We start from the raw sequence: 17,677 nt of genomic DNA, 5'->3' as shown, positions 1-17,677 counted from the left end.
CTCAGCCATGGAGCAGGAGGGGAGGGCCGAGCCGGCCTTGAGGAAAGGGGGCAGTGCGAGTCACTCATAGGATGCAGAAAGGGAGGAGAGTAGGGTTGAGGAGACAGAATCCGGAGGAGGGAGAAGGATTTAGCAGAAGGGAGAGATGATAGGATAGAAGAGTAGAGAGTAGTGGGAGATAGAGAGCGAAGATTACGACGGCACATGACCATCTGGGTAGGGGCTGAGTGGCTAGGGTTGGAGAAAGGGAGACAGAAATGGAAAGAAAGTAGTGATCAGAGACCTGGAAGGGGGTTGCAGTGACATTAGTAGGAGAACAGACTCTAGTAAAGATGAGGTCAAGTGTATTGCCTGCCTTGTGAATAGGAGGGGACTGGGAAAGGGTGAGGTCAAAAGAGGTAAGGAGGGGAATAGAGAGTGGTGAGCCATCGTCAGGAAATTAGCTTATCAAGGTGTCAAGCTCATTGAGGGACTCTCCAAGGGCACCTGGTGGGCGATAGATGATAGCAATGTTATGCTTGAGTAGACAAGTGACAGTATGGAATTCAAATGAGTAGATTGACAGGTAAAAGAGGAAGAAAAGACAAAATCTCCACTTAGGACAAATTAGTAGCCCTGTGCCACCACCACGACGACCAGATGCTCTTGGTCTATGAGAGAAAACGCAGTCAGATGAAGAGAGAGCAGCTGGAGTAGCATTGTTCTCTGGGGTGATCTGTCAGGGCAGAAGAGTCAAGGGACTGGGTAGCATAGGCTGAGATGAACTCTGTGTTCTTGACTTCAGATCAGCAGTTCCAAATACGTCCAGAGACCTGGAATTTCACATGGGTTGTGCGCATAGGATACAGTAAATGACACTGAACAAAAATATAAACGCACCATGTAAAAAAGTGTTGGTCCCATGTTTCATGAGGTGAAATAAAAGACCCCAGAAATGTCCCATATGCACAAAAAGCTTATTTCTCTCATAGGTTGTGCATACATTTGTTTACATCCTTGTTAGTGAGCATTTCTCCTTTGCCAAGATAATCTATCCACCTGACAGGTGTGGCATATCAAGAAGCTGATTAAACAGAATGATCATTACACAGGTGCACAAAATGTGCAGTTTTGTCACACAACACAATGCCACAGATGTTTTGATGGAGTGTGCAATTGGCATGCTGACTGCAGGAATGTCCACCAGAGCTGTTGACAGAGAAATTAATGTCATTTTCTCTACCATAAGCCGCCTCCAACGTTGTTTTAGAGAATTTGTCAGTACATCCAACTCGGCTCACAACCGCAGACCACGTGTATGGCGTTGTGTGGGGGTGAGCGGTGTGCTGATGTCAACGCTGTGAACAGAGTGCCCCATGGTGGCGGTGGGGTTATCTAAGGACAACGAACACAATTGCATTTTATCGATGGCAATTTGAATGCACAGAAATACCGTGATGTGATCCTGAGCGCCATATTATTAGTTTAGGTCCTAATGAATTGATTTCAATTGACTGATTTCCTCATATGAACTGTATTTCAGTAAAGTTGTTGCATGTTGCATTTATATATTTTTTCAGTATTAAAGGGTTGCAGCCAAGGGCTGGGGAGTGTCTGTATAGCCTGCAGGGAGAGGAGCAAACAGGGTATAGAGAAAACACATACAGTTGACAATCATCAGAAAATACACTATATATAGAAAAGTATTTGGACACCCTTCAAATTAGTGGATTCAACTATTTCAGCCACAAACAATGCTGATGGGTATAAAGTTGAGCACACAGCAATGCAATCTCAATAGACAAACATTGGCAGCAGAGAGGTTGTTACTGACAATGGCATTTTATATTTTCAGTGGTATTGTTAACAAACACGCCACCATAAAGAAAATGAGAATTAAAAACTAGTTCAACTGTGATTTTGCAGAGTTCTCCACTTCAAGAATTGCATTTGGTGAAAGGTTTGGTGCATGCATACTCAGGCTGACTGACTTTCCTTCAGGCAAATTAGAAATAAGTGCACTCAGGCTATTTCCGAAGGCCAAAGTTAGTTACTTGAAGGAGCAGTTCTCTCTCTGTGATTCTAACCCCAAGAAGTTCTGGAAAACAGTTAATGACCTGGATAATAAACCCTTCTCCTCACAGCTGCCCATGTCCCTTAATGTTGATGTGGTTGTTACTGTTCCAACATCTAGTGGAAAGCCTTCCCAGAAGAGTGGAGGCTGTTATAGCAGCAACGGGGGGACCAAATCCATATTAAGGCCCATGATTTTGGAAGGAGATGTTCGACGAGCAGGTGTCCACATACTTTTTGTCATGTAGTGTAACTAGGTAGTAGGCAAGATAAGTGAGAGAGTGGTGTGGAGCCTTCCTCTCTTTCCTTCCATGAATAACTTCACAGCGCAGTCTTTGTTTTTCAGACGGTCTTAGTATTTCCGATGAGACCGCCACTTACAGCTGCTGCTGAGCAACCAGGGGAGGCTGAAGTACTAACACTAATTGCTAATTATCTAGCAGAGGTGAAGAGCAAAGCTCCCAGTATTAATTGATGATTGCCTAGGAGAGGAGAAACCACTCCCCCTCCAATACAGCAACTGATTACCAAGACAAGTCACAAATTGCCTTGCACCTTATTCCTGGTTGATGTTATGAGCGGTCAGCAGTTCACACACCAAGTAGGCTACTGTGAAGTCAGGCAGCACTTAAAGTAGTTGGCCCTTGCAAACAAAAAGACAGTACTAAACAACAACAGATAAAGAAAAAAATATACTTATCACTCCTGGAGATGTATCCTAGAGATATCAGGAGTCCTCTAGCTATAGAATGAAGCACCTTAGGGAGCTATTTATAACTTGTCAAAAATGTCCAGATCAACTAGGCATTGTCAGCTATGTTTTGTAGCTATGTTTTTTAGCCCATATATTTTGTAGTAATGTTCAAGTCACTCAAATATCACATGAGTACACATCAGACATGGTAAAATGTATAGAATTGCAAGAAAATGTTTTAAAACTGCAACATTTTCTCTGCATCCCATGACAAAATATGTAGAATGGCTGGAAATAGGCAGAGCTTTGTCTTCTCCACAACGGTGGCTAATCTTTTCCCTTTCAGGATAGATTTGATTAGTGGAGACAGATGGAGGTTATCAGGGGCCGGGCCAAGCCAGTCCAATAAGCAGGCAGGGAAGAAAGGCCTTGGTTTTATCACAAGACCATTGTCATCATAAAGGAGTTAGTGAGTCACTCTGCCAGCCACTGTTGATGTTTGTTTACCCGGCTGGCTTGATTGTGACGCGTGCTCTTGAGATGTAACCACATTTTGAATTCCAAAACCGTTTTTAGCAGAGGCAGCGGAACAAATCTAACCACTTCTTCTCTGAGGGCTTAGATGAGATAGCATGTAATTAAGCATACCACAGCTATTGTTACTATTTTCAATCTTTTTCCGGTATGAAACCTTTGGGGCCTGTTTGGTTTAGGCCAGACCTGGGTTCAAATTCTATTTGAAATCTCTTAAATATGTGGGCGTTGGCTTTAGCCTGCCTGGAGTATCAGATGGGTGGGGTATAACTTTTTGAGGCCACACTATTGGTTCCTTTAAGACAGGCAAGCTGAATCAAGCACAACTAAGGAAATTGAAATTATTTCCAAAATATTTGAACCCAGGTCTGATGGAGACTGATTGCAAGTCTCAATTTGCATTTCTTTTTAGTCCAGGGTGAGGCTTAATCTGGGTCCGGGAAATGGCCCCTATAATGTTCATGCATTACTAATGAGATTGGTGTGTGTGTGGACAGGATCTGTTGGACAGTGACTGGGCCGGCGTGCGGAGTGTTCTAGAACAGGCTGACATCCTGGTTATCAAGTACTCGGTCAACGACAAGCTGGCCTTCCAGCAAGTGCGCAACGGATACGCCCCTAGACTTCGCCCCCTCCTACACCACTGGGGCATGCCTGTTATTCTGGTTGCTGTGGGCGCCCGCCTAAACGGTGAGATAACATTGGTCTATCCTCGACCACAACACCATTTTGTCCTGTTGTGTTCTTGTGCTATATTTTGTGTTGCCGTGTACCAGTGACGGTCAGTGCCGTTTCAGATGAGGGAGGATTTTTTTTTTTATGATCATGGCCTTATGTCTATTACAGCATATTTGATGACTGTCATTCATATTCCATTCACCCAGTTAAATGTAACAGCGATAGGTTTAGGCTACTACACTACATCAAATATTCCCTATACCCATCATGAGGTTGCTACAACCTAGCCTATTAATGAAAGTTTTCAACGTAGTTGCACACAGGTTGAGAGACACATTTGAGGTGACAAACAGTGAAACATGGACAGACAGTGACATTCAATACTGCCTTGCACAGTCTTGCCTTCATCTAGCTAATCTAGGGTGTAATCATTAGCCCTACAGTTGCAAACAAGAGTTTCTATTGGAGAAATTCAGGTATGTTTATCCCCGTTTTGTGCCGTTTGCTTCTGTTGAAGAAACGTTTTTCAACAGAATTGGCGGAATGAATACACCCCTGATCACACGCACACACAGTTCAGTTTCATAGAATCCACATTCTATCCATTCTTGCATCTACATTATGCACTCTCCTCCTTTCACCTCTCTCCATCGCCTGTGGACTTCAATGCACAACACATCAGCTTTATGGGACCAGGCGAAAAAAACCTTTCCAAGCAAAACATGCTACACACAGCCTAAATCAAATGAAATGTATTTAGATAGCCCTTTGTACATCAGCTGATATTTCAAAGTGCTGTACAGAAACCCAGCCAAAAAACTCAAGCAGCAAGCAATGCAGGTGTTGAAGCACGTTGGCTAGGAAAAACTCCCGAGAAAGGCCAAAACCTAGGAAGAAACCTAGAGAGGAACCAGGCTATGAGGGGTGGCCAGTCCTCTTCTGGCTGTGCCGGGTGGAGATTATAACAGAACATGGCCAAGATGTTCAAATGTTCATAAATGACCAGCATGGTCAAATAATAGGTCTGGGACAGGTAGCACGTCCGGTGAACAGGTCAGGATTCCATAGCTGCAGGCAGAACAGTTGAAACTGGAGCAGCAGCACGGCCAAGTGGACTGGGGACAGCAAGGAGTAATCATGCCAGGTAGTCCTGAGGCATGGTCCTAGGGCTCAGGTCCTCCGAGAGAGAGAAAGAAAGAGAGAATTAGAGAGAGCATACTTAAATTCACACAGGACACCAGATAAGACAGGAGAAGAACTCCAGATATAACAAACTGAACCTAGACCCCCGACACAAACTACTGCAGCATAAATACTGGAGGCTGAGACAGGAGGGGTCAGGAGACACTGTGGCCCCATCCGATGATACCCCCGGACAGGGCCAAACAGGAAGGATATAACCCCACCCACTTTGCCAAAGCACAGCCCCCACACCACTAGAGGGATATCTTCAACCACCAACTTACCATCCTGAGACAAGGCCGAGTATAGCCCACAAAGATCTCCGCCACGGCACACCCCAAGGGGGGGCGCCAACCCAGACAGGAAGATCACGTCAGTGACTCAACCCACTCAAGTGACGCACCCCTCCTAGGGACGGCATGAAAGAGCACCAGTAAGTCAGTGACTCAGCCCCTGTAATAGGGTTAGAGGCAGAGAATCCCAGTGGAGAGAGGGGAACCGGCCAGGCAGAGACAGCAATGGTGGTTCGTTGCTCTAGAGCCTTTCCGTTCACCTTCACACTCCTGGACTAGACTACATGCAATCATATGACCCACTGAAGAGATGAGTCTTCAGTAAAGACTTAAAGGTTGAGACCGAGTTTGCGTCTCTCACATGGGTAGGCAGACCATTCCATAAAAATGGAGCTCTATAGGAGAAAGTCCTGCCTCCAGCTGTTTGCTTAGAAATTCTAGGGACACTTAGGAGGCCTGCATCTTGTGACCGTAGCGTACGTGTAGGTATGTACAGCAAGACCAAATCAGAGAGATGGGTAGGAGCAAGCCCATGTAATGATTTGTAGGTTAGCAGTAAAAACTTGAAATCAGCCCTTGCCTTGACAGGAAGCCAGTGTAGGGAGGCTAGCACTGGAGTAATATGATCAATTTATTTTGGGCTCTAGTCAGGATTCTAGCAGTCGTATTTAGCACTAACTGAAGTTTATTTAGTGCTTTATCCGAGTAGCCGGAAAGTAGAGTATTGCAGTAGTCTAACCTAGAAGTAACAAAAGCATGGATTAATTTTTCTGCATAATTTTTGGACAGAACGTTTCTGATTTTTGCAATGTTACGTAGATGGAAAAAAGCTGTCCTTGAAACAGTCTTGATATGTTCGTCAAAAGAGAGATCAGAGTAACGCCGAGGTCCTTCACAGTTTTATATAAGACGACTGTACAACCATTAAGATTAATTGTCAGATTCAACAGAAGATCTCTTTGTTTCTTGGGACCTAGAACAAGCATCTCTGTTTTGTCCGAGTTTAGAAATAGGAAGTTTGTAGCCACCCACGGTTAAAGGTTAAATTGAATTCCTCAGTTAGGTGGTAACTGATTTTTGTCCTCTGACGTCCTTGGGTAGGCAGAGGGAGTCTGGAAGGGCATCAAGGAATCTTTGTGTTGTCTGAATTTATAGCATGACTTTTGAGGCTCCTTGATTGGGGTCTGAGCAGATTATTTGTTGCAATTGCAAACTTAATAAAATGTTGGTCCGATAGTCCAGAATTATGAGGAAAAACATTAAGATCCACAACATTTATTTCATGGGACAAATCTAGGTCCAGAGTATGACTGTGACAGTGAGTAGGTCCAGAGATGTTGGACAAACCCACCTAGTTGATAATGGCTCCGTAAGCCTTTTAGAGTGGGTCTGTGGATTTTTCCATGTGAATATTAAAGTCACCAAAAATGTGAATATTATCTGCTATGACTACAAGGTCTGATAGGAATTCAGGGAACTCAATGAGGAAAGCTGTATATGGTCCAAGGAGGCCTGTAAACAGTAGCTATAAAAAAGTGATTGAGTAGGCTGCATAGATTTCATGACTAGAAGCTCAAAAGACGAAAACGCAATTTTTTTTTTGTAAATTGAAATTTGCTATAGTAAATGTTAGCAACACCGCCGCCTTTGCGGGATGCACGGGGGATATGGTCACTAGTGTAACCAGGAGGTGAGGCCTCATTTAACACAGTAAATTAATCAGGCTTAAGCCATGTTTCAGTCAGGCCAATCACATCAAGATTATGACCAGTGATTAGTTCATTGTCTATAATTGCCTTTGAAGTAAGGGATCTAACATTAAGTAGCCCTATTTTGAGATGTGAGGTATCACGATCTCTTTCAATAATGACAGGAATGGAGGAGGTCTTTATCCTAGTGAGATTGCTAAGGCGAACACCGCCATGTTTAGTTTTGCCCAACCCAGGTCGAGGCACAGACACGGTCTCAATGGGGATAGTTGAGCTGACTACACTGACTATGCTAGTGGCAGACTCCACTTAGCTGGCAGGCTGGCTAACAACCTGCTGCATGGCCTGCACCCTATTTCATTGTGGAGCTAGCGGAGTTAGAGCCCTGTCTATGTTGGTAGATAAGATGAGAGCACCCCTCCAGCTAGGATGGAATCCATCACTCCTCAGCAGGCCAGGCTTGGTCCTGTTTGTGGGTGAGTCCCAGAAAGAGGGCCAATTATCTACAAATTCTATCTTTTGGGAGGGGCAGAAAACAGTTTTCAACCAGCGATTGAGTTGTGAGACTCTGCTGCTCCCCCTAACTGGGAGGGGTCCAGAGACAATTACTCGATGCCGACACATCTTTCTAGCTGATTTACACGCTGAAGCTATGAGGCACTTGGTGACCTCTGACTGTTTCATCCTAACATCGTTGGTGCCGACGTGGATAACAAGATCTCTATACTCGACAGTTTTAGCTTTAGACAGCACCATCTTCAGATTAGCTTTAACGTCGGTAGCCCTGCCCCCTGGTAAACAGTATGATCGCTGGATGATTCGTTTTAAGTCTAATACTGCGGGTAATGGAGTTGCCAATGACTACTGTTTTCAATTTGTCAGAGCTAATGGTGGGAAGCTTCGGCGTCTCAGACCCCGTAATGGGAGGAGTAGAGACAAGAGAAGGCTCGGCCTCAGACTCGCTGCTTAATGGGGAAAACCAGTTGAAAGTTTCTGTCGGCCGAATGAGCGACACCGGTTGAGCGTTCCTACAGCTTTTCTCTCCAGAAACCATGAGAAAGTTGTCCGGCTGTGGGGACCGTGCGATGGGAGTTATACTAGCGTTACTATCTGTACTTACTGGTGGCACAGACGCTGTTTCATCCTTTCCTACACTGAAATGACCCTTGCCTAACGATTGCGTCTGAAGCTGGGCTTGCAACACAGCTATCTTCGCCGTAAGGCGATCGTTCTCCTGTATATTATGAGTACAGCGACTGCAATTAGAAGGCATCATGTTAATGTTACTACTGAGCTTCGGCTGTTGGAGGTCCTGACGAACCACATCCAGATAAAGCGTCCGGAGTGAAAACGTTGAATGACAAAAAGTTGAGTGAGGGAAAAACCCAAAATATAAATGGTAATTAAAAAGTAAAAACCGTAAAGTTGTCAGGTAGCAAAGTAAGGTTGGCAACAAAACGCACAGCAACACGTAAACAAGTCTGCAAGTTGTCGTTGTCACCATATTAGCTAAAGTAACGTCATATTTTTATTTATTTTTTATTTCACCTTTATTTTACCAGGTAGGCTAGTTGAGAACAAGTTCTCATTTGCAACTGCGACCTGGCCAAGATAAAGCAAAGCAGTGTGAACAGACAACACAGAGTTACACATGGAGTAAATAATAAACAAGTCAATAACACAGTAGAAAAAAAGAGTCTATATACATTGTGTGCAAAAGGCATGAGGAGGTAGGCAAATAATTACAATTTTGCAGATTAACACTGGAGTGATAACTGATCAGATGGTCATGTACAGGTAGCGATATTGGTGTGCAAAAGAGCAGAAAAGTAAATAAATAAAAACAGTATGGGGATGAGGTAGGTAAAATTGGGTGGGCTATTTACCGATAAGACTATGTACAGCTGCAGCAATCGGTTAGCTGCTCAGATAGCAGATGTTTGAAGTTGGTGAGGGAGATAAAAGTCTCCAACTTCAGCGATTTTTGCAATTTGTTCCAGTCACAGGCAGCAGAGAACTGGAACGAAAGGCGGCCAAATGAGGTGTTGGCTTTAGGGATGATCAGTGAGATACACCTGCTGGAGCGCGTGCTACGGGTGGGTGTTGCCATCGTGACCAGTGAACTGAGATAAGGTGGAGCTGTACCTAGCATGGACTTGTAGATGACCTGGAACCAGTGGGTCTGGCGACGAATATGTAGCGAGGGCCAGAGCATACAAGTCGCAGTGGTGGGTGGTATAAGGTGCTTTAGTGACAAAACGGATGGCACTGTGATAAACTGCATCCAGTTTGCTGAGTAGAGTGTTGGAAGCTATTTTGTAGATGACGTCGCCAAAGTCAAGGATTGGTAGGATAGTCAGTTTTACTGGGGTAAGTTTGGCAGCGTGAGTGAAGGAGGCTTTGTTGCGGAATAGAAAGCCGACTCTAGATTTGATTTTCGATTGGAGATGTTTGATATGAGTCTGGAAGGAGAGTTTACAGTCTAACCAGACACCTAGGTACTTATAGATGTCCACATATTCAAGGTCGGAACCATCCAGGGTGGTGATACTAGTCAGGCGTGCGGGTGCAGGCAGCGAACGGTTGAAAAGCATGCATTTGGTTTTTACTAGCGTTTAAGAGCAGTTGGAGGCCACGGAAGGAGTGTTGTATGGCATTGAAGCTTGTTTGGAGGTTAGATAGCACAGTGTCCAAGGACAAGCCGGAAGTATATAGAATGGTGTCGTCTGCGTAGAGGTGGATCAGGGAATCGCCTGCAGCAAGAGCAACATCATTGATATATACAGAGAAAAGAGTCGGCCCGAGAATTGAACCCTGTGGCACCCCCATAGAGACTGCCAGAGGACCGGACAGCATGCCCTCCGATTTGACACACTGCACTCTGTCTGCAAAGTAGTTGGTGAACCAGGCAAGGCAGTCATCAGAAAAACCAAGGCTACTGAGTCTGCCGATAAGAATATGGTGACAGAGTCGAAAGCCTTGGGAAGGTCGATGAAGACGGCTGCACAGTACTGTCTTTTATCGATGGCCGTTATATGATATCGTTTAGTACCTTGAGCGTGGCTGAGGTGCACCCGTGACCGGCTCGGAAACCAGATTGCACAGCGGAGAAGGTACGGTGTGATTTGAGATGGTCAGTGACCTGTTTGTTGACTTGGCTTTCGAAGATCTTAGATAGGCAGGGCAGGATGGATATAGGTCTGTAACAGTTTGGGTCCAGGGTGTCTCCCCCTTTGAAGAGGGGGATGACTGCGGCAGCTTTCCAATCCTTGGGGATCTCAGACGATATGAAAGAGAGGTTGAACAGGCTGGTAATAGGGGTCAGCTAGGCTAATAGAACTAACGCGTTCGTGAACTCACTACAATCATGCAGTAACGTTACAGTGTACAGTCAGCAAGCAGTTACACCGGTAGGCCCCGGTGGCAATAAATTAGTTAAACCAAAAGCTTACCTTGACTTGGAACAGTTCCAGTGTTGTATTGGATAGTCATAGCCAGCTAGCTAACATAGCATCCCTCTGTTTGAGCAGGGTGTTTTTGTAGGCTAAACTAGCTAGCTGCATTAGAGGAGTTAGAGCCCTGTCTATGTTGGTAGATAAGATGAGAGCACCCCTCCAGCTAGGATGGAGTCCGTCACTCCTCAGCAGGCCAGGTTTGGTCCTGTTTGTGGGTGAGTCCCAGAAAGAGGGTCAATTATCTACAAATTCTATCTTTTGGGAGTGAAACTGAAAAAAATTACATACTCTCTCTCTTGCTTCTCCTTCATTTAGGAATAAATTTATGTTAAAAACGGCACAACTATTTTCTTTCTCTCCACTTGAGTCAACTACTCACCACATTTAATGCACTGCAGTGCTAGTTGGCTGTAGTTTATGCTTTCAGTACAAGATTAATTCCCTGATCCTTTGATTGGGTGGACAACATGTCAGTTCATGCTGCAAGAGCTCTGATAGGTTGGAGGACATCCTCCGGAAGTTATCATAATTACAGTGTAAGTCCATGGCAGGGTGTGAGAACCGTGAGCCTCCTAGGTTTTGTATTGAAGTCAATGTACTCAGAGGAGGACAGAAGCCTCTGTCCTCCGGGTACACCATAGCGCTACCCTGTAGAGGGCTGTTGAGGCTACTGCAGACCTTATTTGGAAAATAGTGTGTTTTAATCTATTATTTGGTGACGTATTTAGTATAGTTTTATCTAAAAAGTTTTAAAATGTTTATTTTTATTAAATTCACTGAGGAGGATGGTCCTCCCCTTCCTCATCTGAGGATCCTCCACTGCCATGTACTTACCACATGCCAGGTTGCCATTGTCTTTATTAACCTGCCTGGTTAAATAAAGATGACATTTTGTATAATGAGTCAAGTGGGGAAGTTTTGTTCAGCAGTCTTACTATCCATTGCAGTCAATGGTTCCCTCACAGCACTTTTAGAAACACGACATTGACTGGATATGAGGCCTCTCACACCAGTCATAATAGGTTATTGCTTCCAACCATGTTAATGCCATCTGACATAACTCTGTTACGATGCAATAAACTGAAACAAAACTAATATCATCCAAAAATATAATCTATAGCATTTTGTGTCTTTTGAAAATATGGCTACATTACAAACTGTAGGAGCAGAGGAAATGGCTGAAGGAGTGGATTTGTCTTTTCAGTTAAGAGGATGATTCTCATTTTATGATTAAATCTCAAACAGGCCCCAGGCTTTTGCATCTAAGTAATGTGTCTTCGTGGTTTAAACAACAAACAAACCAAGCATAATCTGGTGCAAGAAAGAAGTCCAAACCCTGACACACACACCCACACACACATTGAGTGGTACAGTGACACCTGGTATTACCCAGGTCAGTGGTGTTAAACTAGCAACGTATTAACCATCATGCCCACTGTAATGTCTATGCTTCTGTATCCCCACCTTTTTTATTTCAGTGGTGTAAACGAATACACCACATTCATGATGGGTTATTTTTAGCTTGGTGAGATGCTTTAAGATCTTGCCAGAGCTTCATTGCAAGATGATAATAGTATTTGATAACTCTTTGGTGGTGAGAGAGGGGTCTTGTGGGTTGGTGGTGGATCTGACACCCTGTTTTTGTATTGTTTTGTCGCTGCTTTATTGTCTGTGCTAAAGCTATCCCCAAATGAATGTGGCGGATGACAGCTACGTGCAGTTGTTTCCTGTTGCCTTGGTTAGGTGACTTAGGGCAAAATCATTGCAGCACACACACACACATGCACGCACACACACACACATGCACACACGCGCACACACACACACACACACACTCACACACACACACACACACACACACACACACACACACACACACACACACACACACACACACACACACACACACACACACACACACACACACACACAAACGCACAACAGACAGTGTCTACCTTTCACTCTATGCCTGCAGTTTTATTAGCAGAGTGATTTATTCCTTGCATTTGGCACTGAGCAGACCGCCCCACTATGTCTCGCTCTCTGGCTCCTTCACAACGTCTTTTTACTTCTCCCTACATTTCCCTCTTAAATTTAATCCAGAGTCCACAGACGCAGAGATGCGATAATCCGGTTTCCCATTGTGACATAGCTGCGTGGCTCTGAGTCCACCATCCGCAAGGGACTCAAAAGCCCAAAACGCACACCTCCCCAAAAATCCCAACCAACGCGGCTCTGCGTACGTGTCCTCTATTAATTTGAATGGGGTGACTGTTGGAGAAATTGCTACACCCCACTGAGAATTTGAAAAGTATGAACGGTCCAATATTCTAGAACACTGCTGTGCTTACAAGTACACATTTAGGATGCTGATAGATGTGTAATTTCTTTCTTTATATTCTCACTCTCTGACTTTGTCTCTCTGCATGTAGGCTGAATTATGCATATGCAGGGTATGCCTATGCATGCATTGTAAATCCATCTGAATGTAAGTATGTGCTTATATCTATGATGGATAAAATATAATCGTGAGATTTTCTGCTGGAAGTTTTGTGGGTGGTACCGTGTTTTTGAGCACTGAGTGTGTGTACATCACAGTTAATTGGGGAGGACGGGCTTGTGGTAATGGCTGGAGCGGAATTTGTGAAATGGTATCAAATGTCATGTAACACATAGTTTCCATGTGTTTGATGTCATTCCATTTACTTTGTTCTGGCCATTATTATGAGCTGTTCTCCCCTCAGCAGCCTCATGTGGTGGACATTTAGAGGAGGTACATTTCATCCTGTCTCACTCACCTCTCCTGTCCTCTCACCGTCTAGATGAGGGGCCCCCCTGCACATGCCCCCTTTGTGCATCAGACTGGAGCAGCTGTGTCCCACACAGCGAGGGCCTGCAGCTCTCTAGGGACCTGGGGGCCACTTATCTGGAGCTACCCTCCCTCAATCATGTCTTTGTGAGCCGCTACTTTGGCAGCGTGGTGAGTGTCGGCATCTGCCAGTTATGAAATGATCATTGTTTGATGGTGTGATTTATGACTGGTGTGTGATCAATGTTATCATTCATCATTGATGATGTAGAGCAGGGCATATGTAGGGCATAGCAGGGCATATGTAGAACATATGATCTTCAGTATAGAATGCAATTAGCTGTGTTTGCTAGGGGTCGGGAAACAGTGTCACACCACTCCGGCCCCCGAGGACTGAATTTGCTCATCCCTGATGTAGATGGCAGAGTATTATGTTAATGGCCATAGTGGAGATAAGAATGGGACTGGATGCAGTGTGATTATAAAATTAATTGTGTCACAATTTTATTTTGGTGTGTATGTTTATGCTAACTCGGGTGTGTTTGTATATGTATTCAGCTGGAGTACTTCATGATTCAATGTTTGAAGCAGAAGGCCAACGACCGTCCAGAAAAGAGGCGTGGCAACAAGCTGAATGAGCCCCGCCCCCCTCACCTGGAACAACCAGGTGAGAGAGAGTCTGTAATACTAGAATAGAGCACCTTTAAATCAGTTCTATGCGTATATTATATCAACTTTACTTGTTATGTTCCTCAGGGTTTAATTCTCAACCCTTTCTATTATATCAACTTTACTTGTTATGTTCCTCAGGGTATAATTCTCAACCCTTTCTATTATATCAACTTTACTTGTTATGTTCCTCAGGGTATAATTCTCAACCCTTTCTATTATATCAACTTTACTTGTTATGTTCCTCAAGGTTTAATTCTCGACCCGTTCTTGTTCTCCCTGCACATGCTACTGTTGTTATAAACATGCTACTAGATGTTTTGAATTATACATCTATTTTTTCTTCTGATATTCACCCGACTGTATGTGACTACATTGTAACCAATCACTTACACAGTTGGGTGTTTTAACCCAATGTATAGTAGACACAGAATAGTCAAATTACAACATTTCTACAGCTGGACCTAATACATACCTTACTTTTGGGGGATTTATTTTGCATAGATTCAAGGTCTGTGAGATCTGAGATGAGAATATCAGGACTATTTTAGCTCATGAGATTAATTAGGAATTATGAAAAGAGAGTAATTGCGCATATCCAAACATGCCAGAGGAGCTGAATAAATAATTGGGGAGTTTCCTGCCCAAATGGGATCTTCGACTGAAGGTTAGTGAAAATACATCATTATACAGGTGACCTGACGAAGATCATATCATGTTGGTTGAAACTTTGTCGCTGTATCTTAAGCTTCAGTAGATGATCACATTTTGGTTATAGCAAACTGAGTGTACATTTGCTTCCTTTTCTCAATATAGAACACACATTTTCACTGCTTTATCAAAGTTTAGAATGATCTGTTAGTCAGCCCCTCACCTTATAGTGTTCATGCTTTGTTTGTTTATTCCTGTGAATGTGTAGTACACATACTACACCTATTTGTGTTCATGTACAGAGCACACGGCTAAGCTACAGTAAACATACTAAATATAGCAGCCTTGCCATTTAGCCACTATGTCTGATGAACTTTGACTTGGTGATTGACAGCGAAGGGCAGCACTGCCAAAGTAGGTGGGTGGATGGGTCGGCTTGCCTGGGGCCCGTCCAACTCTACTTAACTCTCTCTCGCTCTGTCGTGCAACATCCATTAAATATGAAGTGCATTGATTCCTGGAGAAGCTTTCCTGTAAACCAGGCCAAAACTGAGTGGCATGAAAAAAGTGATGAGGTGCACAGGGGTGCAGCGTGGATTAAGCATAAATAATATTATAAGGACATTGATTTACCTTAACACTGTCTCTGTTTACCTTCCACCTAATACTCTGCTTTTCCTTCATCCCCTCGACCAACTCTCTAATCTCTCTCTTTCTCTCCCTCTCTCCATCCTTCCATCCAGCACGTCTTCCCCCCATACGAGTAGAGGAGTCCAGCTTCTCTCAGGACCTACAGTGGCTGTTGGAGCGCGGCGTCCAGTTTGCCGATGTAGCCTTCTATGCTGGGGACTCTGGGAAGGAGCTGGGCTGGGGGCATGCCGCCGTCCTCTGTGCTGTCAGCCCCTACTTCAGACAGCTGTTGCTGGGGCCCAAGGCCAGGGAGAGGCCCATCTCGCGTTGCGCTTGCCGGGGGGACGGCCGGGGAGACGGGGGACCCCCATCACTGCTCTCCACCTGGGATGGGGGTCTGGGCAAAGAGGATGGGTTGCGGCCTGATGGGCATCTGGCTGGACGGCTATCACGCCTGGTGGTAAAGGACCCGCTGCTGTGCCTGTGCCTGTGGGAGACGCTCATGTTCCTCTACCGAGGTAAACTACTGGTTCAAGTGCTGTTCGCTATAAGCACGTGGAGCAGAGATAGAGAGCGAGGCTGTAGCTAAGTGAGATAATGTTGTCTTCTTTTATAATGGATAATTTACCATCACTGTATGAAATCTACTGCTACGACTATCTGCAGTCTCCATTCTGTGTGTTTCTAATCTAATTGTATTTGTCACGTGCCGAATACAACAAGTGTATACTTTCCCAACAATGCAGTTAGAAATAAAATGATCAAATAGATAAAAAGAAAATAACAAAATACACAATAAAATAACAATAACGAGGCTATATACAGGCTGTATACAAGGAGCACTGGTACCGAGTCAGTGTACTTGGGTACAAGGTAGTTGGGTGAATGATTGAGGTAGTATGTACATTTAGGTTAGATTAGGTGATAGTACTTTAATCAATGTACATGTACACTATATATACAAAAGTACGTGGACACCTCTTCAAATTAGTGGATTTGGCTATTTCAGCCACACCTGTTGCTGACAGGTGTATAAACTTGAGCACACAGCCATGCAATCTCCATAGACAAACATGGTTAGTAGAATGGCCTTCCTGAAGAGCTCAGTGACTTTCAACATAGTACCGTCATAGGATGCCACCTTTCCGACTGGTCAGTTTGTCAAATTTATGCCCTGTTAGAGCAGCCCCAGTCAACTGGAAGTGCTGTTATTGTGAAGTGGAAAAGTCTAGGAGCAACAACGGCTCAGCCACAAAGTGATAGGCCGCACAAGCTCACACGATGGGACCGCTGAGTGCTGGAGCACGTAGCATGTAAAAATTGTCTGTCCTCAGTTGCATCACTCACTACCAAGTTCCAAACTTCCTCTGGCAGCAACGTCAGCACAAGACCTGTTCGATGGGTTTCCATGGCCGAGCAGCCGCACACAAGCCTAAGATCACCATGTGCAATGCCAGGCATCTGCTGGAGTGGTGTAAATTTAGCCGCCTTTGGACTCTGGATCATTGAACACCCGTTCTTTGAAGTGATGCATCACGCTTCACCATCGTATCATCGTACTAATCTGGGTTTGGCAGGATGCCAGGAGAACTCTACCTGCCTGGATGTCAACTGTAAAGTTTGGTAGAGGAGGAATGATGTTATGGGGCTGTTTTTGATGGTTCAGGCTAGGCCCCTTAGTTTAAGTGAAGGAAAATCAACGCTACAGCATACAATGATATTCTAGACGATTCTGTGCTTCCAACTTTGTGGCAACAGTTTGGGGAAGGCCCTTTCCTGTTTCAGCATGACAATGCCCTCGTGCACAAAGCAAGGTCTTGACTTTGACCCCATCGAACACCTTTGGGATGAATTGGAACACAGACTGTGAGCCAGGTCTAATCGCCCAACCTCACTAATGCCTTGTGGCTAAATGGAAGCAAGTCCCCGCAGCAATATCTAGTGGAAAGCCTTCCCAGAAGAGAGGAGGCTGTTATAGCAGCAAAGGGAGGATCAACTCCATACTAATGCCCATGATTTTGTAATGAGATGTTCGACGAGCAGCTGTCCACATACTTTTGATCCTGTAGATAGGAGTGAAAAACTGAAAGTCTGAGTAGCCATTTAATGAATTGCTCAGCAGTTTGATGGCTTGGGGTTGAAGCTGCTCAGGATCCTTTTGATCCCAGACTTTGCGCTTCGGCACCGCTTGCCGTGCGGTGGCAGAGAGAACAGGCTTTGACTTGGGTGGCTGGAGTCTTTGAAAAATGTTAAGCCCTTCCTCTGACACTGCCTGGTATAAAGGTCCTGGGTGACAGGGAGCTCGGCCCCAGTGATATACT

The 17,677-nt window shown here is 44.6% G+C and overlaps 1 protein-coding gene across 4 annotated transcripts in view; it reads left to right on the top strand.

The window, feature by feature from the left end:
* Window positions 1–17,677, top strand: part of LOC135541471 (rho-related BTB domain-containing protein 3-like) — a 34,488-nt gene that overhangs the window by 5,699 nt on the left and 11,112 nt on the right. For all 4 annotated transcript variants that reach the window (XM_064967779.1, XM_064967778.1, XM_064967781.1 and 1 more), the window contains exons 3-6: window positions 3,778–3,970; window positions 13,420–13,577; window positions 13,965–14,073; window positions 15,470–15,874. In XM_064967779.1, coding sequence (XP_064823851.1) covers window positions 3,778–3,970; window positions 13,420–13,577; window positions 13,965–14,073; window positions 15,470–15,874 — 865 coding nt within the window. The remainder of the gene's footprint in view (window positions 1–3,777; window positions 3,971–13,419; window positions 13,578–13,964; window positions 14,074–15,469; window positions 15,875–17,677) is intronic.

Source organism: Oncorhynchus masou, chromosome 6 (assembly GCF_036934945.1).
Source record: "Oncorhynchus masou masou isolate Uvic2021 chromosome 6, UVic_Omas_1.1, whole genome shotgun sequence".
NCBI lineage: Eukaryota > Metazoa > Chordata > Actinopteri > Salmoniformes > Salmonidae > Oncorhynchus > Oncorhynchus masou.
This window is presented reverse-complemented; position numbering and strand designations above follow the sequence as displayed.